Source organism: Girardinichthys multiradiatus, chromosome 22 (genome assembly GCF_021462225.1).
Source record: "Girardinichthys multiradiatus isolate DD_20200921_A chromosome 22, DD_fGirMul_XY1, whole genome shotgun sequence".
NCBI lineage: Eukaryota > Metazoa > Chordata > Actinopteri > Cyprinodontiformes > Goodeidae > Girardinichthys > Girardinichthys multiradiatus.
The window spans coordinates 25,926,218-25,952,344 of record NC_061814.1 but is presented as its reverse complement, the minus strand read 5'-3'; the positions used below and the strand labels follow the sequence as shown (position 1 = coordinate 25,952,344).

The 26,127-nt window shown below is 42.4% G+C and overlaps 1 protein-coding gene across 1 annotated transcript; it reads left to right on the top strand.

Annotated features, from left to right (window-relative positions):
* LOC124859146 (metal transporter CNNM1) lies at positions 1 to 25,901 on the top strand. Its single transcript, XM_047351716.1, has 10 exons — positions 1 to 1,493; positions 7,616 to 7,759; positions 8,988 to 9,128; positions 9,249 to 9,415; positions 9,556 to 9,655; positions 11,748 to 11,893; positions 12,896 to 13,139; positions 19,761 to 19,865; positions 22,633 to 22,728; positions 23,100 to 25,901. Exons 1-10 carry the CDS (start codon positions 65 to 67, stop codon positions 23,180 to 23,182), a joined length of 2,655 nt encoding a protein of 884 aa, XP_047207672.1. The 5' UTR covers positions 1 to 64; the 3' UTR covers positions 23,183 to 25,901.
* The last annotated feature ends 226 nt before the right edge of the window (positions 25,902 to 26,127 follow it).

Here is a 26,127-nt window from a genome sequence, read left to right as displayed (position 1 = left end):
TCCATCCATGCAATCCGCACACCACTGACCTACTTCTCCCACTTCCTTCAGTTTATTCCGCACCATGGCTGTGGATGCTGCGGATGCTCTCTGCTGCATGCTGCATCCTCGCCGGCTTTCCTTTCTCTTTCTCATCATCACCTTCTCCTCCCTGCCGGCCCCAGCGGCGTCGCTGCTCGGCGTCCGTCCCGAAGACACCCACAGCAAGGATCTGTCCGTGCGGGACGGAATGTTGAGGGCAACCGAGGGAACTCGCTTCTTGCTGAGGGTTTACTACTCTGAGCATCCTAACAGCGCAAACATCAGCGGGAGACCTGACGCTGCACCTGCCGCTCCGTGGATCGCCTTCATCGAGGAGCCGAGCGATGGCAGCGGGGATGCGGAGTTGGGGCTCCGCTTCAAGGGGAACCCGTGTGAGGATGAGAGCTCCAGGAGCTCTGACATAGAACTGCTGGGCTCCTTTAGATCCACCTCAAGTCACAACTCCGTTCTGGTTGAGCTGCTGGCCAAAGACTTGCGCAGAGATGAGGTGATTAAATACTTCTCCATGTGCGCGTTTGATGGAGTGAAATGGGAGCACTTTAGGACCAAAGACTTCTGGCTGGCTGTGGTGGAGAGACCTCCAGAGCCGGATGGTTGGCTCCAAGCTGGGGTCTCTGTGCTTTTATTAGCGCTGTCTGCCTTGTGCAGCGGGCTGAATATCAGCATGCTGGCTCTTGACCCCGTGGAGCTCCGGGTCCTGCAGAACAGCGGCACAGAGAAGGAGCAGAAATACGCGCAGAAAATAGAATCGGTGCGTAAACATGGCAACTACATCCTCTGCACCGTGGTGCTGGGTAACGTCCTCACAAATACGTGTTTTGTGGTGTGGATGTGTCAGATTTTGGGAATGACCGCTCTTTCGACTGCTTCATGCACTTTGGGGATCTTCTTTATCGGAGAAATATTACCCCACTCCGTGGCGTCCAGGCACAGCCTCGCCATCGCCTCCAAGACTCTGTGCGCCACCCGCTTGCTGATGTTAGTGTTCTTCCCCATCGCCTACCCGGTCTCCAAGATCCTGGACATCATGCTGCACCAGGAGATTAGCAGCTTTTACACCAGGGAGAAGCTGGTGGCCATGCTACGCGTCACGGACCCTTATCATGACCTGGTCAAGGAGGAGCTCAACATAATCCAGGGAGCCCTGGAGCTAAGGACCAAAACCGTGGAAGATGTTTTGACCCCCCTGTCAGACTGCTACATGCTGTCATCAGACGCAGTCTTGGATTTCTGCACCATGTCTGACATGATGCAGAGCGGCTTCACCCGAATTCCGGTTTATGAGAACGACAGGTCCAACATCGTTGACATCCTGTTCGTGAAAGACTTAGCCTTCGTGGATCCAGACGATTGCACTCCCCTGAAAACAATCACGCAGTTCTACAAGCACCCCATGCACTGCGTCTTCAATGACACCAAGCTGGATGTAATGCTGGAGGAATTCAAGAGAGGTAACCCACCTTTAAACCCTGCAAAAGGTCTTGTCTGTGAAAATACTCCACAAACCTCCCTCTGTGTTATGTGCTTTCACATGTCCAGAACTTGTGCGTGACTTATGAGTGCGAAATCAGTGTTAAATGAGTGAGGCGCCACATGATTTGGAGCAATCTCAGGGTGATATCCTGCCACCTAGGAGTTAAATGTCCTTTGAAGTGACTATACACTTAAAAAAAACTACATTTTCTCTGCAGAAGTCAATGTATGCATCAGTTCACTGGCTTTAAGTGGATCTACCAGTAAAGCACTTTGATCCCCAGAACACTGAAAGCCGTATGTGAAATGTGAGACTGTGTCACACAGTGCACATGGTTCAGCCAGAGGTTAGAAGAATACCAAGAACCATAATGGAGTTATCTTAAGAATTTGATGAGTGATAGAAGTAATATTCTCAAAACAGCCCTGTGAACTTTACTGCATTCCTAATTTTTGTTGTTCTTTTTCTACAATAATAAGGGCCCCTTAATTTGCATTAATCTACAATGCTGTGTAAAAAGTATTCCTCCAATAGATATTTCTTCAGGTATTTTTTTTTTTTTTTTGTCACATTTTAATCTTTCAGATCATCAAACAAATAATAATACTATATCAGACAAAAATAACCTTAGTAAATACAAAAAGCAGGTTTTAAATAATGATTTCATTTTTAAGGGATAAGGCTATTCATACATTCAAACCAACCAGGTCATATGTGAAAAGGTATTTGTCCTCACCCCCCATTGTCAAATCATTAATCAACTGTGGTTAACCACATTGTTCTGGGTCAGCTTCACTAGCAACTTCGAGGCTTGGTTACTGAGATACAGAACCTGCCTGACAACATGAAGTGGGGTAAAAGATCTGAAATGCAACATATCACACCCCCATCTAAAGAAATCTATCAGTCTAGAAAGGGTTACTAGAAAGGGTCTCCAGCGAGCCATAGCTATAGCCATTATTAACAGATTGAGAAAACAAGGAACGATGGTAAACCTTTCGTGGCCAGTTTACCAATAATAATTTAAGAGAGAATTGAAAACTTCTCGAGGAGATCACAAACAAAGAACAACATCTGAAGCACTGTAGCTCTCATTTAAGTCAGAGTTAATGATTCAACAATAAAAAATAAACAGGACAAGAAACCTCCAAGGCCAAAACCACTGCTGACCAAAAGGGTCACATTATTATATTTGGCGCAAAACCAAGACACTATTTTCAAAGAAGAGTATCTTTTCTGTTGTCAAACATGGTGGTGGAAGAGTGATGATCTGGGATTGCTTGTCTGCCATGCGTGATGGAATAATCAATTTTCCTTGCTATAAGAACATCCTGAAGGAGAATCTCCAGCCATCAGTTTGTGATCTTAAGCCCTTGGGTCCATCTCTTGAAGTGGCCTAGAGAAGTCCAGACCTAAACCTGACTGAGATGTTGGTGGATGACTGTAAACAGCTCATTTATGCTAAAAAAAAAAAACTGTAATGCAGCTGAACTGAAATAAAACAACTCTACAAAAAAGGGTGCGCCAGAATTCCTCTCCAGCAATGTAATGACTCATTGACGGTTAATGTAAATGTTAGATCGGAGGTGTTGCCCCCAATTGTGGTACAACCAGTTACTTTTCCACAAAGATTTAGTTTGGGTTTCGGTGTTTGTTGATTTGAAACATTTGTGACAAAAAGGCTAAATTTGTAAGGGCAAATAGTTTTTCACAGTACTTTCCACAGTCAAACAGAAATCTGTCCAAATGTAAATTCCACTGCCTGATAATTTTGATCTCTTTCACTTACATCCATTGCCTAATAACAATTGATGCTGACTGATTGCCTTAGAGGTTTGTTGGAGAACACTAGTGAACAAACAGCATCACGGGGACCAAGGAACAGACCAGGCAGGGCAGGGACAAAGGTTAGAGATCTTTAAAGAAGAGTTAGGTTTAATGCTATAACCCAAGCTTTGAGAATCTCACAGAGCTCTGTTAAATCCATCATCTGAAAATGGAAATGGTATGGAACAATGGCAAACCTACCCAGACATGGGTGTGCTCACAAACTGACAGCCAGGGTTAGAAAAGCATTAATCAGAAAGGCAGCCAGGAGGTCCATGGTAACTCTGGAGTGGTCAGATGTTACCAAAATGTAACTTTCTGGCCTGCAAACAAAGTGATATGTATGGCAAAAATTCACACAGCACATGCCCCTGAACCAGCATTTAAAAGGTGAAACATGCATCATGCTGATGCTTTTCCTTGGCAGGGAGGGTGGAGCTGGTCATAGCTGATGAGAAAATAGATTAAGCTAAATGTTTAGCTACCCTGGAGAAAAAGCTGTTAAAGATTGCAAAAGACTTAAGACTGGGGTGAAGGTTCATTTTCCAGGAGTGCAAAGCTGAATACATATGCATGCTACACCTCAGGTTGTTTTTTGTAAGGAAACTAGATAAACATTTACCCTTCTTATGCAAAGATGCATCACTTTGTGTTGATCTGTCACATAAAACCCCAGTAAAATACAATAAAGTTTGTGGATGTAGTTTGAAAAACATTCAAACAATAAGAATTGTTTTTGCCTTTCACTTGAAGTCCCTGTCATAATTTAATGTGTTGCTGGCAACATTCAACTTTGACTGGTTGCCAGTCAAAGTCAGCTCAACACTTTGGAAGATTGACTTTGGCCTCAAAGATTAACCCATTGGGTGACATATGACCTGTGATGATTCCTGTTGTTGGAATGTTAGTTATAGAAGGTAAAGTAAAGATTCACCTGTACATTTTTAGAGTATACTTTAGTTTTACCTCTCTGTGGCTTTAAAATTCTTTCAGTATGGTCCTTCATTGTGCTCTGAGGCTGCAGAGCTAATCATGAAAAATTCAGCTCCAACCTTTTGCTTTCCCTCGCACCCGCGTTCCTCTGTTCTCTCAAGGATTAACAGTTCCTGCTGTTCAGGAAGCTCAGCTGAAAGATGATGATGTCTCCCTGTGAGGGGTGGTGAGCAGGGGTCAGGCTCTTGCTTCGAGCACAGAATGAAAATGTCATCAGTAATTTAAAAAAGCATAAGTGAGGACAGCATGAATATACTTCTGTAGAAAATGTAACTTTCTCAGCTATAACTTGTTTTCTGCATCAAGTCTAAATCTCTGGTACATTAAATTGTTCCACAAATACAGATTGGCTACATTTTTAACAAAGGATGATATTGTTGGTTTGCACATCTCATTGTTAGAAGACCTTGATTGACTAATCAAAAGATGCAATATCCTGCAAAAACTTAAGAACAAAAAGATCAGGCACCTTTTTACAGCATAAATCGTTTCACAGAGAAATAACTAAATCTAAAACTGACATATTCCTGTGTAAAATAATATGATGAAAACTAGAAATATTTTGTAGGTCACAGTACTCCATTTTGTTTAAGCTATGGTGTTTGTGTTAAACACTGCAGATATTTAAAATGCAAACAAGTCTTAATGACTGGGGTACATCTTCAGGCCAATCGTGTGTAAAATATATTTCTCATTTAAAATCTGCCTGACAACCAGATAAAGACTGCAGCAAATGCTGAATGTGGTTCGAGGATTCAAAGTGTATTTTTAAGCAGATCTGGTTTGCCTCTGCTGCTGATGGTTCATTGACACCAGACCTTAGAAACTTTAGTGACATGTTATTTCTTTATTTGGATTTTTTGAAAAGCTTAAAGTAATCAGGCCTGCCTCAATGCAGATACTGTTTATGAGCAGGTTCCTGCACTGCAGATCATGAAAAAACTAACATACATCATCATCATCACATTAGCAGGCACAGAACAACACAGTCACACAGATATACTCAGGTGAGAGAAGCAGCATTAGTAGGAGGCATCATCTCAGTGGTTGCAGCGATAACTGTCCATTAGATAGCGAGCATGGGACTTTTTAAAGAGTCTTAATGTTGGAATAGTACTTATGTGCTGTGGGATCTCATTACAGGCTTTAGTGAGCACGGAGAACAATCCCTGGAATGCTTTGGGGGAAAAAAAAACTCCTGCACAGTTTTTTAATCAAATGTGAAAAATGTAAATAGCAATTAAGGTTTCTAGATACACTGTCACAACATAAAAAATATTAGTGCATTCAAATCAACTTTGTCACCTATCTTTGATATATCCAAGACTCTAATCACCACCAAAGCCCCACCATCCACAATTTATTTTACAATAAATGACCTTTTTCGTAATACACATTTAAAAATTCAAATACTCAAACTGCCTTTTAAAAGTTTTAAATGGTAAAATTGTTTAAGAGGTTTGTAATAAAAAGCAGAAAAGAAGTATAATAAACTTTTAGGAGTAAAAGACACTGGATTTCAAAAATGTGTTAAAAAGAAGAATCTCTGCAAAAAACTCTGTTACCCAACAAAGTGATTGCAAAATTAGGAAAGGTTTTGTACAAAAATGCCTGAGATGGGTATTAGTTCAAAAGTTTATTAAACATACAGGCTTCTTATACTTTACTTAAGATGTATACATGTATTATAAACAAAAAGTCTCTGAAATATGATTTGCAGGGCAATATTAGCATTATTTTTATATTGTTACTCACTTGGTTTTACTAACCCATCAGCGCATAAATAATCATTAGATTCTGTTATTTATTTTGGTCGGACTATTCATCTCTGTGGTCTGGCCTTTGCCTAATTTTATTAAATATTTGAGTTTTATAAAGAGATTTTTCACCATGAGTCATTTTAATACACAAGACAGCAGAAAATTTTTTAAACCGATATAAGTTATAGATAGACTTAGTTTTAACAGACTTTTTGCTGTAAGTTGCTGTATTTGCACATCTGTAAATCTATAAAACATTCCCTTCTCTTTATAGTTGTTCTTTTTGCAGGAAATTCAACCAAAAAATGCACAACCTAAAAGAACAGATGATTTTCAAAAATAGACTGTGGAAGTCTGGGAAACTGCTGGAGCTGAAGCATTTGTGAAAAGAACATCCACGGCGGACCCGGTTTCACCCCGGGCATGTGTGTCTGCGCTTGTGAGCGTGCTGAGTGTGTGTCGCTCAGCAAGAGTATTATGTAACACATGAATGATGTAATGCAGTTCCTGGGAACATCAGCAGCTGAGGGCAAACCCTCCTCTGCATCACCTGCGCTCTTCAGACACGCTGACCTGAGCTCTGAAAGCAGCCTTGCTGTCTCAGCTAATCTCATACAGCCACAGCCTGATGTGCAAAGATGGCTGCATGTCAGTCAATCAGGGTTTTTCTTCCCTCGTTGGACTGGATTAAAGCATTCATTTTATCCTCTGGCAGCGATCCCCTAAATCAGCCTGTCTCCTGCAGTTGGAACTTCCAAGTAAGGCTGGAGACTATTTACATGAAGTCTGTGTCCAAATGACGACGTACATTTGGTGAGGTAACGTTACTGGTCGCCAAGCTGACTTCATTCTTAAGAAAAACAACCTATAAAAGTCTAACTGCATTAATGCAACATCATATTTAAAAATAGTTTTGCTTGAAATGAAATTGTTTAGAATAATGTGAAAAAAAATTTTTTTCTCTCCTTGTGATGTTCAAAGGTTGTGGCAACATTGACCTCTTGTCACATTCAGTTTGCAGACTATGTGCAGGGTTGCTGCTGGCCAGTTGTGTCACTGTGTCTGGAAGGCTTATTGCGAGTGGGGGTTTGGAGTGGGGGGTTTGCTCATGAGTATACAAAGCACCCATGCATTGTGTTTACAGAGGTGACAGCAGTTAATTTGACAGATGCAGGCATCATCAGTCAGACTGTGTAATCTCAGGGTTTTACATAAGGGGTCAGCTCTTTCAAGCTGCTAAAATGTCTCCAGACCGATTGCTTGTCCTGTCTGAGAACTCATGTGAGCACTGTCCTGACGCTGAATTTATTTAAACTCAACCACTGAGGTAGATTCCCCCTTAGATGTTCTTGGTGTCTCAACAGTATGTGTTGATTTCCATCTTGACCAGTTGGAGGCTGTTGACTGAGAGCTATTTTTAATCCAGTGACGTTGCCTCCTTTTCCCCATTGCACGAGCAATTTTTAGCTCTGCTTCACCTTCTGACAATTTTTCCCTCTGCCTGTTCTCATGACTGCAGGGAAGTCTCACCTGGCCGTGGTGCAGAGGGTGAACAGCGAAGGCGAGGGGGACCCTTTCTATGAAGTGATGGGCATTGTGACACTGGAGGACGTGATCGAAGAAATCATCAAGTCTGAGATTGTGGATGAGACAGATCTGTACAGTACGTATAAACACACATTCAGAATGGCAGTTATTTCAATTTCATTCACTTAGTTTTATTGATTCCACCTGTGATACTAAAAATATACTCACTAGCCATTTTATTAGGTACACTTTACTTGTAACAGTTTGGACCACTTTTGCATTCAGAACTACGTTAATACTTAGTGGCATTAGATTCAGCAAGATGCTGGAAACATTTCTGAGGTTTTGGTCTATGTTGACATGATAGCATCTTGCAACTGTTTAAGATTCGCTTTTTGCACACCTCTGGTGCCAATCTCTAATTCAAACCAGTCATTTGATTGTCCTCTGAACTCTAACAGCGACATGGTATTTTTGTCCACGCAACTGCTGGTGACAGAATAATCCCAGTAGACCAGCAGCTTCTGAAATACTCAGACCAGCCCGTCTGGCACCAACAACCATGCCATATTCAAAGTCTTTCTTCCCCATTTTGTGCTCAATTCAAACTTTAGCAGGTTGTCTACAGCAGATACCTAAATCTATTGGTTTTGGCAAAGCTGCTGTTTCTGCTAACAAGCAATAAACAGGTGCACTAAGTAAAGTGGTCAGTGACTGTATTTTCCTGTTTCCTGCTCCTCTAGATCACGAAAATCAGGTTTTCCTATCACTTTCATCACCACAGGTGTATAAAATAAATCACCTGGCAAGCCAGACTTCTTCTACAGATATTCATGAAATAATGGGTCACTCTCAATACCATTATAGGACCCTCCTTCCCCCACAAACTGTAATTTTCCAATCAAATTATTGATTTCGCCTCCTCTTGCCTGATATTTCCTGCTCCTTTCTGATAATAATTAATTGATGCAATTAAATGACCCTGGTTCACAGATAAGCACTATAATCCTCTCATTTATAATTAGCTGGAAAAGCCCCTGACAGAGGCATTCAAATTTCATATCTAATCCAGCTTTCACTGCTACCGTGAGAACAGTTTTACAGCAGAAGCAGCTGTAAAAGCTGCTACAGCTGAAAAACTCAGCAACAAATATAAGATTATCAAGTATTATACACTTTCAGTTAGAGTGCTCTGCATAAGTAACTATTACACACATGTGTTTTTTCTCTTGCATATCCACATAAATACAAACCTAATCAATATATATATAAAATACATTTCCTCACATCTTGTTGGAATAAATCTTAAACCTGCAGCATACTATCCTTTTCTTTAAAATATTCAACCAATATCTGACTCATAGCTGACAATCGAACCAAAAGACGAGTGTCCCACCATGAGAGAAAGCAACAGGATTTCTCAGTCTTCAAACTTGGAGAAAATGAGCTGAAGGTGAAGATCTCTCCCCAGCTGCTGCTTGCCACACACCGCTTCTTGGCTACAGGTAATATATGTTGGGTTAACGCCGCAAGAACAGAAAAAGGATGTGCAAAGCCGTGTCTTTGCTTCTTGTTTTCATGTGGTTCTCATGCATTCATGTTTGTCTGAATTTCTTCCCTAAAAGTGGAGCCTTTCAGATTGTGTCACTTGTCGGACAAGATCCTGCTGTGCCTCATCAAACATCCGAGTGTTGTGCAGGAGCTCAAGTTTGACCCCAAGAACAAATGTGCTCCTCAACACTATCTCTATCAGAGAAACAAACCTGTTGACTACTTCATCCTCATCCTCCAGGTGAGTTTAACTTCTCTGCTTAATGTAAATCTAACATGTTTACATGGAACAATGTGCTCCCTTAGATGACTAATGATGACCATTACCGCATTAAAGTCTGTTGCTTTAGCCAAATCCATGTAAATGTACTCTTGATGTAGGGACGGGTGGAGGTGGAGATAGGAAAGGAAGCTCTTCGGTTTGAAAATGGAGCCTTTTCCTACTTTGGTATGCCAGCACTGATCCCACCACTTCCAACTGGTAAGTAACATGTTCTAGTGAACTTGGTGTTACAGTGATGATAATAGCAGCATAAAGAAGACTTTGGCAAAAGACTACAGCAATAGTAGAGGATGTTTTTCCTGTCTTAATGCCACCCAGCTTCTGTCAGGCTGCAGGAGCTGCAGCAGAAGCAGTGGGAAGTAATTAAGAGAAGTGTTTTCAGAGAATTTCCCAGTGGAAGGACACGACCTGGACAAGATTATGTGAAATCCAGCTAAGACTGCGGAGCAAGCAGAAATCCTGCCGTACAGACTCTCTCTCTCTCTGATCTCATGTGGAGGTTTCAAGCTAATTTTAAATGTCTGATCTTCAAGTTCAGCCTAAATCTATTTGTAATCTCTTATTAAATATTCAAATAGTCCTGTTTTAGTAGATTATGTGTTTAACATGTCTTACGTATGCAGGTACTGATGTATGACATCCAAAAAGAGGAGCATATCTAGTTTTTAAAGTGGCAAAATGTGGCAAAATGTGTAAAAGTTTATAAATACATTGCAAAGAACTGTACATAATTTTTTTTCCTCTTTCACCCTTTGTTCTCTCTTCCTTTGTTCCTTAGCTACATTCCTCTATTAGTTTTAAATATATATTTTTTCAAACTGATGCATCCATTTTCAAACAAATGGATCTTTTTGGGGCCATGTTTAGGAGAAAACACCCCTGCCCTATTTGAAGTTGTCTAGGTTTGGGTTATAGCTAAATAAAAGATTGAGAAAATTATCTGGTAGCAAGAAACAGATCAACAGAATGATGTGGGAATCTTTCTGCAGGGTTTAAGAGCTTAAAAACAGATGAACCTTGATCTCTCATCCTGAATCTGTCTGCCAAGCTAAATCAGGGGAGACAAATCCTAATCGGGCAGGTAACACTAGCTATACTATCGTAGATAAATATCTAAAAAATGTTGGAAGCAAAGTTGGATGTTTCTCCCTAATACAGTACAGACCAAAAGTTTGGACACACCTTCTCATTCAAAGAGTTTTCTTTATATTCATGACTATGAATATTGTAGCTTCACACTGAAGGCATCAAAACTATGAATTAACACATGTGGAATTATATACTGAACAAAAAAGTGTGAAACAACTGAAAATATGTCTTATATTCTAGGTTCTTCAAAGTAATAATAATAATAATAATAATAATAATAATACATTTTATTTAATAGGTGCCTTTCTGGCACTCAAGGTCACCTTACAATGAATACAAATCAATATTAAAAACAAGAACAAATAAAAAATAAAATAAAAATATAAACACAGCGATCAAGCATTTAAAATGTAACAGTGCGAAATAATCAAGTGCAGAAGGTAGTCCTAAACCAGTGAGTCTTTAGTGAAGATTTGAATTGAGAAAGTGAATTTATGTTCCTTAAATCGGTCGGTAGAGAGTTCGAGAGCCGAGGAGCAGAGCGGCTGAAAGCTCTACCCCCCATGGTGGTGAGACGGGCAGAGGGAACAATCAGGTGAATAGACGAGGATGATCTGAGAGTGTGAGAGGGAGTAGCAACGTTGAGAAGATGGGATAGATAAGGTGGAGCGAGATTATGGACAACCTTGAAAGTGAGAAGAATGATTTTAAAGTCTATACGGAACTTGATGGGGAGCCAGTGGAGCTCTGACAGAACAGGAGTGATGTGATGGAAGGAAGGGGTTCTAGAGATGATACGGGCAGCTGAGTTCTGAACTAGTTGAAGCTTATGAAGAGATTTGAGTGGAAGACCGAACAGGAGGGAATTGCAGTAATCAAGAAGGGAAGTGACAAGGCTAGGCTATGAACGAGCTTAGGATGGATGAATATTAAAATGTAGAGAGTTTCAATGTTTTTATCAGAAGTAGACTAGCAGTTGCAAATCTCAAAGATACTGACAAATACCAGCAGGTCTAGATATTGTTTGTAATGCACAATAAATAATAAAAAAGTTTATTATAAAATGTTCATTTTTTGTTTTATGATCAAAAAGAAGGAATATCATTTAAAGTTTGCATTGAATTTTAAAAGTCTGAACATTTGTAGTGTATAAACTTTTAATCAAGACAGATTCTATATTTTCTTCCACATTTCCTTTCAGCCCACAGATACAGCTCTCGCAGCAGTGGCCTGAACCAATCAGACTCGTTACAGAGCGGGGGCAGCGTGGGTCAGCTCACAGCAGGCGGAGGGGCCTATTTACCAGACTACTCAGTGCGACAACTCACGGACCTGCAGATCATCAAGGTTCGAGGGCTTTAAACAAAACACAGAAACACAAGAAAATAAACACTGTTATTATTCACTTAATTGAACCTTAATTTCCCCATCATTATAACCTCAATCAAATCTCTAATTTCCTGTACACTACAGGGTATAACTTAGGACTAAATGCAAGAAACCACATTTTAAACTCCTCTGAATTTTGAATAATGTTTCTCTACTGCAGAATTTGCCTTTGATATGTCCTAATTGTGGATTTTGACTTAACACAGACATCCTGTTCCTCAGTCTTTCCTCCCCACAGCCTCTTTCCCCTAATCACCAAGGATAATTGAGCTCCATTTCAAGCAGGATTGTACTGGCTTCACGTGCTGGATATGCCCTCTCTCTAAACCCAATCCTCTTGTTGTGCAAATGTCCATATTCTAGCAAATTGCATGGTTTGATAGTGTTATGGCTTGCGAGATATAGGACCCCAGAATGCAGACGAGCAGGCAGCGTGATGGTAAGTGCAAAAGGTTTAATAACAAAAATTCACACTCAGCAGGAGGCAGGAACAAAACAACAAACAGGCAGGCGAGACAGGCATGGCATGAGCAAAAAAACAAGACATGATCTTAGAAAAATGTTTCCGCAATGAATGACAGAACAGGTGTGTATATATGGAGTGAAAACCAGGTGGAGCAAGGAGACAGATTAACTTGGAGCAGGTGAACCGAATAAACTTAATTAACAGAACAAAACGTGACTGGAGCAAAACAGAAACTCTTGAACACAAACTAAAAAAACATGAAGCAAAAGCATAACCAGATCCGAAAACCAAACTTGACAAAACATGAACAAGACGACAAAACAAAAGCATGACCAGGAAAATAAACAGAAACATGATTAAAAACTTGAACTGTGAATAAGACCAACAAAAACCCAGAAACCAAAAACCAAACAACCCCAAATCATAACAGATAGCATATGAAGGCAGCTATGCATGCAAACATGATGATAACAGTTGTATTCTACATGCTGCAGATCACCAGGAACCATTACCAGAATGCCCTGACAGCCACCCGGATGGACAGCACTCCTCACACCCCGGATGCTGTAGATCTTGACATCAAAGGGAGACCCCCAGGCCCAGAGGCTCGCTCAAACAGCATCGCCCTCCCACTCATGAGCATGCACACACGACTGGGGATGGCACGCTTTGCACACCTCCATCCGTATGGTGGCCTTCACAACACCTCCCAACTCAACGAGAGAAACCGTATTGTTCGTAAGTTGAACGCTTGCTTTGTGACAATAAGTCAACTTAGACCAAAAGGGTTGATGGTAAAGTGAACTAGAGTGGTGTTAGTTCACAAGTCCTTACTTACTAATAGATTTTCAGGTAAGGCAGGTTTATATGTATAGTGTGAATCATATAAAAAGAAATTATAAGCAGGAAAATAAAGGAACAAATTGCAAAATATTGAATTACAAGAAATACATTAAAAACATTATTCTAACATTAAGCATTACATGAATAGAAAGAAACATTACAATGTTAATTAAAACCAAATAAATAGCCAGGGGATGATTCAAAAATAAACCAATTCATAAAAATATTTGGCTTTCAAGGAAAGCTGCTGCAACCAGTTATGTTTTGGATTCTTGATTTAAGGGAGCAAACAGTTTTTCCACATCTTAGGTGTTTTTTCTGCCAAACATCAATTTGGAATTATGGGCAAAAATGTCAAGCTTAGTTGTATCAGACCATGACACATTCGCCCACAAGGGTTTGAGAGATTTTAGCAAGGCCTGATTGCTTCGTCTGGATGGAAAAGGCAACTCTACTCCTACATAGACACAATCCAGCAAGTGTTGGGAAATTCTTGCAGATCCCTCAGTTTTCCTTCTCTGACCACTTTCTTTCTTTTGTCTTTCCAACCTCGTACTCGTACTCGTACTCGTACTCGTACTCGTCGTCTTCCGCTTTATCCGGGACCGGGTCGCGGGGGCAGCAGACTCAACAGAGACGCCCAGACGTCCCTCTCTCCAGACACCTCCTCCAGTTCCTCCAGGGGGAGCCCAAGGCGTTCCCAGGCCAGCCGAGAGACATAGTCCATCCAGCGTGTCCTGGGCCGTCCCCTGGGCCTCCTCCCGGTGGGACGTGCCTGGAACACCTCCCAAGGAAGGCGTCCAGGAGGCATCCGGTATAGATGCCCGAGCCACCTCAACTGGCTCCTCTCGATGTGGAGGAGCAGCGGCTCTACTCCGAGCCCCTCCCGGATGGCCGAGCTCCTCACCCTATCTCTAAGGGAGTGCCCGGCCACCCTATGGAGGAAGCTCATTTCAGCCGCTTGTATCCGGGATCTCGTTCTTTCGGTCATGACCCAAAGTTCATGGCCATAAGTGAGGGTAGGAACGTAGACCGACCAGTAAATTGAGAGCTTTGCTTTTCGGCTCAGCTCTCTCTTCACCACAACGGGCCGGCACAGCGCCCCCATTACTGTGGCAGCCGCACCGATCCGTCTGTCAATCTCCCGCTCCATTCTTCCCTCACTCGTGAAAAAGACCCCGAGATACTTAAACTCCTCCACTTGAGGCAGGCACTCCCCTCCAACCTGAAGAGGACAAGCCACCCTTTTCCGGTCAAGTACCATGGCCTCGGACTTGGAGGAGCTGATCCTCATCCCAGCCGCTTCACACTCGGCTGCGAACCGCCACAGTGCATGCTGTAGGTCTTGGCTAGAGGGGGCCAGCAGGACCACGTTGTCTGCAAAAAGAAGAGACAAAATCCACTGGTCTCCGAACCCGACCCCCTCCGGCCCTTGGCTGCGTCTAGAAATCCTGTCTATAAAAGTTATGAACAGGACCGGTGACAAAGGGCAGCCCTGCCGGAGTCCAACATGCACTGGGAAAAGGTCCGACTTAGTGCCGGCAATGCGGACCAAACTCCTGCTCCGCTCGTACAGGGACCGGATGGCCCCTAGTAAAGGGCCCCCGATTCCATACTCCTGGAGCACCCCCCACAGGGCATCACGAGGGACACAGTCGAATGCCTTCTCCAGGTCCACAAAACACATGTGAACCGGTTGGGCAAACTCCCATGAACCCTCGAGCACCCTGTAGAGGGTATAGAGCTGGTCCAGTGTTCCACGGCCGGGACGAAAACCACACTGCTCCTCCTGAAGCCGAGGTTCGACTATCGGTCGGACTCTCCTCTCCAATACCCTGGCGTAGGCCTTACCAGGGAGGCTGAGGAGTGTGATCCCCCCTGTAGTTGGAACACACCCTCCGTCTGCCCCAGTCTGCCAGTCCAGAGGCACTGTCCCCGACCGCCACGCAATGTTGAAGAGACGTGTCAACCATGACAGCCCTACAACATCCAGAGACTTGAGGTACTCAGGGCGGATCTCATCCACCCCCGAAGCCTTGCCACCGCGGAGCTTTTTAACCACCTCTGTGACTTCAGACTGGGTAATGAAAGAGTCCGACCCCGAGTCCCCAGCCTCTGTTTCCACCACGGAATGCGTGATGGCAGGATTGAGGAGATCCTCGAAGTACTCCTTCCACCGCCCGATAATGTCCTCAGTCGAGGTCAGCAGTCCCCCGCCCCCACTATAAACAGTGTTGGCGAAGCACTGCTTCCCCCTCCTGAGGCGACGGACGGTTTGCCAGAATCGCTTCGAGGCCAACCGGTAGTCCTTCTCCATGGCCTCACCGAACTCCTCCCAGGCCCGTGTTTTTGCCTCTGCCACAGCCCGGGCCGCAGCACGCTTGGCCTCACGGTACCCGTCAGATGCCTCAGGAGTCCCACAAGCCAACCACAGCCGATAGGACTCCTTCTTCAGCTTAACAGCATCCCTTACTGCCGGTGTCCACCACCGGGTTCTGGGATTGCCGCCACGACAGGCACCGCAGACCTTACGGCCACAGCTACGGGCAGCAGCATCGACAATAGATGCGGAGAACATGGTCCACTCGGACTCTATGTCTCCAACATCCCCCGGGATCTGGTCGAAGCTCTCCCGGAGGTGGGAGTTGAATACATCCCTGGCCGAGGGCTCCGCTAGACGTTCCCAGCAGACCCTCACTATGCACTTGGGCCTGCCAAGTCTGACTGGCTTTCTCCTCCTCCAGCGGATCCAACTCACCACCAGGTGATGATCAGTGGACAGCTCAGCCCCTCTCTTCACCCGAGTGTCCAAAACATGCGGCCGAAGATCTGATGATACAACAACAAAGTCGATCATCGACCTCCTGCCTAGGGTGTCCTGGTGCCAAGTCCACTGATGGACACCCTTATGTTTGAACATGGTGTTCGTTATGGACAATCCGTGACTAGCACAGAAGTCCAATAACAAAACACCACTCGGATTCAGATCGGGAAGGCCATTCCTCCCGATCACGCCTCTCCAGGTGTCACTGTCGTTCCCCACGTGGGCGTTGAAGTCCCCCAGCAGAATAATGGAGTCCCTGGGAGGGGCACTATCCAGCACCCCCGACAGGGACGCCAAGAAGGCCGGGTACTCTGCACTGCCACTCGGCTCGTAGGTTGAAATGATAGTCAGAGACCTCTCCCCAACCCGAAGGCGCAGGGATACGACCCTCTCATCCACTGGGGTAAACCCCAACACGAGAAGGCTGAGCTGGGGGGCAACAAGCAAACCCACACCAGCCCGCCGCCTCTCCCCGTGGGCCACTCCAGAGTAGAACAGAGTCCAACCCCTCTCAAGGAGATGGGTTCCAGAGCCCACGCTGTGCGTGGAGGCAAGCCCGACTATTTCTAGTCGATATCTCTCGACCTCCCGCACAAGCTCAGGCTCCTTCCCCCCCAGCGAGGTGACATTCCACGTCCCTAGAGCCAGCCTAAGCATCCGGGGATCGGGCCACAGAGGTCTCCACCTTCGTCCGCCACCCAATCCTCTTTGCACCGGTCCCTCACGGTTCCCCCTGCAGGTGGTGGGCCCACTGGGAGATGGCCTCGCGTCTCTCGTTCGGGCTTGGCCCGGCCGGGTCCCGCGAGGAGCAACCCGGATGCTTAGGCTGGCTCTAGGGACGTGGAATGTCCCGACGAGTCCCGACCCCAGGCCTGGCTCCAGAGTGGGACCCCGGCTCGGCCGTACGGGGCGACGTCACGTGCCTCAATATTTTTTTCTTCGTGAGGGATTCTTGAACCACTCTTTGTCTGACCCATCACCTAGAGCCTGTTTGCCATGGGAGACCCTACCAGGGGCATTTAGGCCCCAGACAACATAGCCTCTAGGATCATTTGAGCACTCAAACCCCTTCACCACGTTAAGGTGGTGGTTCTCCAACCATTTTGGAGAAACATCTCGTTTTTATCATGTCACATTTTCCCCAGTTATTAATGACTGTCTTCACAGTGCTTCGGTATATAAATAATGCTGTGGAGCTTTTTGTACCCTGACTGTTGAATTTATACAATGAAATTATTTTGATCCTTTGCAATTTTTGTACAAACTATGGCTGTAGCTAAAGGATGACAATGTGTAAGTCAGGAATAAAGGACAGTCAGACTTATTCTGAATCAGAAAGCAATACAGTAATGTATTCGTTTGATGGTGTGCAATCTTATGCAACTACGCTGGTCCAGCTTTTTTATTTTTTACATCTCCCCCGAAGAGATTTGTTTGATTTTCAGTTGAATTGTGCAGAACAAATGTTACATTATATGTGGAAAAAAAACAGTTTTATTCTTATTGATGATTTATCATCAATAATAAAATAGTAGAACAAGTAGTAGATACAATTTCAAGTGAACCTGTCATTTGCTCCTTCACTGATAACATCTCACCTTCTTTTGCTTTCATATACAGGGGTTGGACAATGAAATTGAAACACCAGTCATTTTAGTGTGGGAGGTTTCATGGCTAAATTGGACCAGCCTGGTAGCCAGTCTTCATTGATTGCACATTGCACCAGTAAGAGCAGAGTGTGAAGGTTCAATTAGCAGGGTAAGAGCACAGTTTTGCTCAAAATATTGAAATGCACACAATATTATGGGTGACATACCAGAGTTCAAAAGAGGACAAATTGTTGGTGCACGTCTTGCTGGCGCATCTGTGACCAAGACAGCAAGTCTTTGTGATGTATCAAGAGCCACGGTATCCAGGGTAATGTCAGCATACCACCAAGAAGGACCAACCACATCCAACAGGATTAACTGTGGACACAAGAGGAAGCTGTCTGAAAGGGATGTTCAGGTGCTAACCTGGATTGTATCCAAAAAACATAAAACCACGGCTGCCCAAATCACGGCAGAATTAAATGTGCACCTCAACTCTCCTCTTTCCACCAGAACTGTCCGTCGGGAGCTCCACAGGGTCAATATACACGGCCAGGCAGCTATAGCCAAACCTTTGGTCACTCATGCCAATGCCAAACATTGGTTTCAATGGTACAAGGAGGGCAAATCTTGGGCTGTGGACAATGTGAAACATGTATTGTTCTCTGATGAGTCCACCTTTACTGTTTTCCCCACATCCGGGAGAGTTATGGTGTGGAGAAGCCCCAAAGAAGCATACCACCCAGACTGTTGCATGCCCAGAGTGAAGCATGGAGGTGGATCAGTGATGGTTTGGGCTGCCATATCATGGCATTCCCTTGGCCCAATACTTGTGCTAGATGGGCGTGTCACTGCCAAGGACTCCCAAACCATTCTTGAGGACCATGTGTATCCTGAAGGCGGTGCCATGTATCAGGATGACAATGCACCAATACACACAGCAAGACTGGTGAAAGATTGGTTTGATGAACATGAAAGTGAAGTTGAACATCTCCCATGGCCTGCACAGTCACCAGATGTAAATATTATTGAGCCACTTTGGGGTGTTTTGGAGGAGCGAGTCAGGAAACGTTTTCCTCCACCAGTATCACGTAGTGACCTGGCCACTATCCTGCAAGAAGAATGGCTTAAAATCCCTCTGACCACTGTGCAGGACTTGTATATGTCATTCCCAAGACGAATTGACGCTGTATTGGCCGCAAAAGGAGGCCCTACACCATACTAATAAATGATTGTGGTCTAAAACCAGGTGTTTCAGTTTCATTGTCCAACCCCTGTATATCTACATGGCCTTTATTAAATGAGATTAATTAATTTCTGCTAAAAGATGAAGTAATAATTCAATAATTCACAGGTCCCTGTGCAAAACAGCAGTGATGATGAAGTTGCAAAGATATATAGTAGAAATATAGGTTTCAAAGGCTTGAACTCATGCAGACTGTTGTGGTTTCATAGACAAAATCCCAAAACCTGGAAGAAACTGTAAGGTTAATGAGACTAACTGTCACAATCAAATGCAAGATAGAGTTCAAATGATAACTGTTTAAATATGTTTCACAGAAAGAATATTGATCCCTAGGCTGAACAATATGACAAGCTTACTTGCTAGCAAAATAAATAAAGACTTTCCTAATGTGGTTTAATCACCTGACGAAGTTAAATGATTTATATCAAATGTATCACACAACTTCAAATATTTAACTCTATTAAAAAAAACTGTTGGTCCAAATTTGGTATAAACCAGTTTTTACTCTTTTCAGAATTTGAATGAACATTTCCCTCTTTCATACGTCCTCCACTCTGCTGAATGGACTATGCTGGTGTATGTTCATGGAAAATAACAGGACACATTTGCATCACTAGAAGAGTAGTTCAAACAGCCAGTTACAGGATTAGATATATAATCCTTTCCACTTTTAGTATCTCTATTTAATAGAAATGTCAGTCTCTAATCCTAAATCTTCTGCTCTCACATTTCATCTTTGACCTTTCAAAAGAACATTAAATGGTAAATGTTTGTGTGTCTCCCTCTACAGGCAGACACACAAACAAGCTGCTGCTTTACTGGCATCTGCTTCATTGGTCTAATTTCCCTCCAAACAGGCAGTAAATCTGATGGGCAGAGGAGTCCAAATGATACAGTGTTCCTTCGCATGGATGAGATTCCCTACATCCACGAGGACTGGCCAGAAAGTTCTGCTGACAATGGTAAGTAGGCTGCTGATCCTTAGAACCAACTTGGATGCCTTTTCAACTCAAATAAAAAGTGGTGGAAATAGAAAGTTTGTCATTTTCCTTGTGATTTCTAGGTTGAGCGAGGGGAAAAATGTTTTTTCTTTCAATTGTCTCAGTCATTACAATTAAATAAATCAAAAAATTGAAATGTAAAACCCTTTAGAAATGTATTCTTTTTAATAGGGTTTTTTCTGAGATCTCTTTACTGAGATTAGTACTTTCCTTACAATAAAACTGCAGAATGGACTAAATATTTTGCTAAATCTATTTCACACATTCTCAATAAAAAGGGCAAAAAAAGGATTTTTTAAAGTTTGTAACATAAATTTAAAACCTGTATTTGTGGTAAATGTGTTTGTGATAAGTAATTGTTATGATATTTGGGACTTTGGTTTTACTTTTTGCTGTATTTTTAGATGAGTCACTCTTGGCTTCCCATATTCAGCTCGTTCCTTAGTTTTAAGATCTTCTTGTGCTTTTGATTCTGTACTTTATTACTTTGTTTTTTTTTTTTATATTCTTTATTTTTGTGGTTCCTTGTGTATTCTGTTAATTATGGTAATGTCACGATCTAAAGTATTTTGAGGTTCTGTGTATTCACACATTTGCATTTCTCCAAGTATTTGCTCTGATTTGTTAGCTCTAGTTTTTTGTGTTCCTTGGTTACCCAGCACCTCCCTCAGTGTCTCAGCTCCCTGCAACCCCCAGACATCTCTCATCTGCTCAATAACTCACCTATTTAGCATACCAGTATTAAAGCTACGAAGCATAAATACTACTTGGTTTCCTTTTTCACCCGTCTGTTTTGTTCCTCATAGTCCGCTTATGGTTTCTTGTTTTTGGATTTTCCCCTGGACTCTGGGATTTTGTAAGTTTTGTAAATTTTTTTAGAAAAACAACTTCCTGCCTCCTCTGGGTCCTCCAGATCATTGTTTTTTGACACAGTTGTTTCAACTGTGAAACAAAACCAAAAAGTATAAAAAAAACCAAACCACAAAACATTATTTTGTTTTGTCTTGTTTAAATTGTTCAATTTGAAAAATAAATAGAGGTTTAAATTTTTTTTAAACAGTCATTTTAAAGGGTTGACTGTGGTTCAATGGGAAAAGTCAATGTTTTGTAATTGGAAAGTTGTTGGTTCGATTCCAACTTACTCCCCTACCACTGCGCCCTGAGCAAAAAACTGAAGTGCCTAACGATGTGCACATTTGTAATTACAGCTTAGTGAATGTGGCTGTAGAGTAAAAGTGCTTGATTGGAAAACTACCATGTAAGTTCAGTTCATTTACTTTATAGCCTGATACAATTTTAAAGCTATATTACATACACTCACCTGCCACTTTATTAGGTACACCTTGCTAGTACCGGGGTTGGACCCCCTTTTGCCTTCAGAACTGCCTTAATCCTTTGTGGCATAGATTCAGCAAGGTGCTGGAAACATTCCTCAGAGAGTTTGGTCCACTTTGACATGATAGCATCAAACAGATGCTGCAGATTTGTCGGCTGCACATCCATGATGCGAATCTCCCATTCCACCACATCCCAAAGTTGCTCTACTGGATTGAGATCTGGTGACTGTGGAGGCCATTTGAGTCCAGTGAACTCATTGTCATGTTCAAGAAACCGATCTGAGATGATTCGTGCTTTATGACATGGTGCGTTATCCTGCTGGAAGTAACCATCAGAAGATGGGTACATTGTGGTCATAAACGGATGGACAACAATACTCAGGTTGGCTGTGGCGTTGACATGATGCTCAAATGGTACTAAGGGGCTCAAAGCGTGTTAAGAAAATATCCCCCACACCATTACACCACCACCACCAGCCTGAACCGTTGATACAAGGCAGGATGGATCCAAGCTTTCATGTTGTTGACGCCAAATTCTGACCCAACCATCCGAATGTCGCAGTAGAAATTGAGACTCATCAGACCAGGCAACATTTTACCAATCTTCTATTGTCCAATTTTGGTGAGCCTGTGTGAATTGTGGCCTCAGTTTCCTGTTCTTAGCTGACAGGAGTGGCACCCAGTGTGGTCTTCTGCTGCTGTAGCCCATCCGCCTCAAGGTAGAATGTGTTGTGCGTTCAGAGATGCTCTTCTGCAGGCCTTGGTTGTAACGAGTGGTTATTTGAGTTACTGTTGCCTTTCTATCAGCTCAAACCAGTCTGGCCATTCTCCTCTGACCTCTGGCATCAGCAAGGCATTTGCACCCACAGAACTGCCGATCACTGAATATTTTCTCTTTTTCGGACCATTCTCTGTAAACCCTAGAGATGGTAGTGCCTGAAAACCCCAGCAGATCAGCAGTTTCTGAAATACTCAGACCAGCCCGTCTGGCACCAACAACCACGCCACGTTCAAAGTCACTTAAATTACCTTTCTTCCCCATTTTGATGCTTTCTTTGAACTGCAGCAGATCATCTTAACCATGTCTACATGGATTGCATTGAGTTGCTGCCTTGTGATTGGCTGATTAGAAATTTGGGTTAACGAGCAGTTGGACAGGTGTATCTAATAAAGTGGCCGGTGAGTGTACTTTCCCATGCATTTTATAAAGTATGTACAGAATATGTTTAGCAGCATATATAGTGGTACAGTTGGTTTTTGAGGAAAGAACAAACTTTGTCAAATAAGTCCTTTGTCAAAGGAGTTACAAGGTAAAGAAATTTTGAGCATTTTCCCCCCACCTGTCTGTGAGTCTTTATTTAATGAAGACATCTGTCTCGTGTTTTTTACAGATGTGCCTACAGAGCCCTCCACCTCCCCTTTCATCAGCTCCCTGTCTCTGTCCAGCTCCGAGGAGAACATCGGAAAGATGCTCCTGCGTAAACTCAGTGAGTGAACGATTTGTCATGAGCACCAATGCCACAGCTCACCCACACACGCTGTCAGATGTGCCTGAACTTTTCTGTCAGCTGCAGCTATAGTCCAGACCGTCTCCTAGCAACAGGTGACGTGTCGCGTCCCTACAAAGCAGCCCACTGCTTCCTGCAGAGCAGCTCCTCCAGATGCAGCTGCTCTTGTTGGCACAGATTTGCTATTCATTTTTTTAATTATGCAGTCGTTTTTGGCGTGAGCTGAATTTACCTCAGTTTGAGACAAATGCAAAGATGGAGGAATTTGTTTAATCTCAGTTACGGCATAGGGAGAAACACAGGAATGTCAACCAGCAGTGCCAGATTACCATGTTCTTCTCTGTTTCTAGGTAACAAGAGGAGGAAAAAGTCTCGAGACGGAGAAAAGAGTTTGGAGGAGGAGGGTTCAGAGCAACCATCGGTAACAAGCTAGTCCAGCGACATTCAGGAGAAGGGATAAATCCTGCACCACCTTCCTCTTTGTCGTTCCCTGGATGACCTCTGTACCTTAAAGTTCTTCAAACTTAATTCAAGCTCTGATCCAACTCCTCTTCAGCCACTTATAAATACTCAGGACCCCATGGACATATTATGGCCCCTTAATGCCTGAAATAAAAAATGTGATAGGATATATTTTATCAGCATATATGATAGGTGAAGCCTTTCACTGGACTGCATGGAAACCATTTAGTTTTATGCAGTTTAATTGTGCAAACCTCGTCCATGTTACCTTATAATAGTAGGTATATTCATGTTGGTAATCACAACATTTAAGCTGTCATTTGCTGTCAAAATATATTAAATTTAAATACCATAACATCCAATTATGAACCAGGTTTGACTTGGTCAAACATAGTTTGGGTATCTATTGTTACTGTGTGTTAGTTTCCACATTATGAGAATGTTTGCACAAGAAACTTCCCAGATGTGTTGTCAGAAGGGGCCCGAGTACTGCCAACACAACAGACCACACAAGGTTAAATAGAAAGGGCCACCAAATGAGCACATTTTTTTACATAGTTTATTAAAAAGCCATACAATTGCCAACGTTCAGCCTAATTGTAAGGAAATTAGGTAAAGTTAGAGAAAGAGCGAAGGTTTTCTTTGTTGTTTTTATATGAAAGTGTAAGCATTGCCAATGTAATATGACAATAATAATGCAAGTCATGAAAAATGTTTTAATTGTACAAATTCATAAGAACATTACTTGCTTTTCCAGATACTATCTTCTAACTGAAATGCTTTTTTCTACATACACAATAACTATTTGTCTCCTCAAAACATCCCTGTCTGTCTACAAGTTGCCAAATAGACACAACTGAGATACCCATCGAACATTTCCACCGACCTGATCGCACCCAGTAAAACCAACCCCCAAGGATTTCATCACCTATTGTAAGAGAGTTTTAAATATTAAGATCATCATCAGTACCAATTATTAAAGTTTTATACACCAGCTAAAAAAGCTAAATAAGCTAATAGTTTTGGGATTAGGGACCTCTAGATCTAGGGATCCAAACAGAGATTCTTGAGGAAGCAGCTGCTGCAGTGCAATCATAGGTATTCACACCCCTTGAACTTTTCCATAGTTTGTTATGTTACAACCACAAACTTTAAACCTATTCAGATTTTATGCAATAGACCAATGCACAATGGTGAACTGAAAGAATGGTTTTAATTTTTTATTTCCAAATATATGTGGTGAAAGAGTGATGTGCAATCAATACTTTGCACGAACCTTTGGCTAGAATTACAGCCACATTCATTTCCAGCTTTGCACATAAAGATAGACTTTGCCTTTTCTTTGTTTGCAAAATAGCTCAAACTTTTCAAGTTTTCCAAATAACCAGATCATCAAATAGATTCAGGTCTAGATTTTTTGTAGGCCATTTTAACACATGAATATATTCGATCTGGCTGAATGTGCGTGGTTGTTGTCCTGTTGCAAGGATAACCTCCACCCCAGTCTCAACTCTTTTGCAAACTCGACATTGTTTTGTCCTGGACTGTCCTTTTAGTTTAGTGTCATCCATTTTCATATCAACTCTGACCAGCTTAATGTCCCTGCAGAAGAAAAACATCCCCAGGGCATAATGTCGCTACCGCCATGCTTGATGGTGGGAATGGTGTGTTCAGGTTGAGATATAATGGTGGTGTTCTGCCACACAGAGTGTCAAATTCAATATTTGTCTGACAGGAGATATTTCTTTTAAAACAATTTGAAAACCTTATATCAATTTCCTCTCACTTCAATATTATGCGATACTCTATGTTGCTCTATCAGATAAAATCCCAATAAAACACTTTGAGGTTTGTGGTTATATTGTGACAAAATGTGGGGAAGGAGGTATGAATACTTTTAGAAGCCACTGCATGTTTGCGTGTTTGTTTTTGCTCCTTGTACTGTAAAACTAACCCTACAAAGATCCTGTTTCGCTTATGCATGCTTATGTAAAAAGGAACTAAACTCCCGATGAAAGTGCAGTCTGCAGTTAGTCTAAGTAGATTTTATAAGTCTGACAAAGACAGCAGGCTAACATTTAACAATAACAGAGAAACCTTCATCTAAAGGTTGCTTTAAGAGCTCACAATACTGCACAGGAGGACAGAGGTCATTTGAAAAAACATGTCAGTGAACTTACTGAGATGATCCAACATTACTGCAATAAAGATATTATTAAGTTTCTTTAAAATTAAGAGCAAAAATAGGTTGGGATTTTGTTGATATGTTGTCTGAAAGTTTGGTCAGGATCGCTACCAAACAAAGCACAGGCAGAGATTTGACTGACGAAAGCAATCGAACACACACTGACGTCAGGCCACCCCCCCCCACACACAAACAGAGGACACTCCCTCGATTTATTCATTCTGGGGATAGTGCAAGGCTAAGCTACTCAGAATGATCCCGCAGACGCACGACACTCAGGTGGAAGTGTCCTGATCTGACAGCTGACTCAGACTGAAAGGATTTGAGTTTGGAGTAAAACTCTTTCAGAGAATTTAAAGATCTATTGTGACTGGTAAAATGTTTTAGATTAAAAAACGAAAGCTAGGTTCTGCTATGTAAAATTCAGATGATTATCTAAAGATGTAAAGAAGCATATTATTTGATCTTTATGATGGAATATATTAATAAATTTAAGGACCTATTACTCATGCAGTGTTTGCTTTTTTGTTCCCATTGTTTACATCTCCTAAATTAAATCCATTATAATTATGCAAACTTTGCAATATTTTCAACATGGTGTACAGAGAGGTTGTAAAGATAACTACAAGAACACAAACCCTCATCAACTTATTTAGAAACAATGCAAACAATACTCATAGGTCTTTACTGGGAATAATCTACGCATCAGGTCTTTCAGCCTCAATTAAATT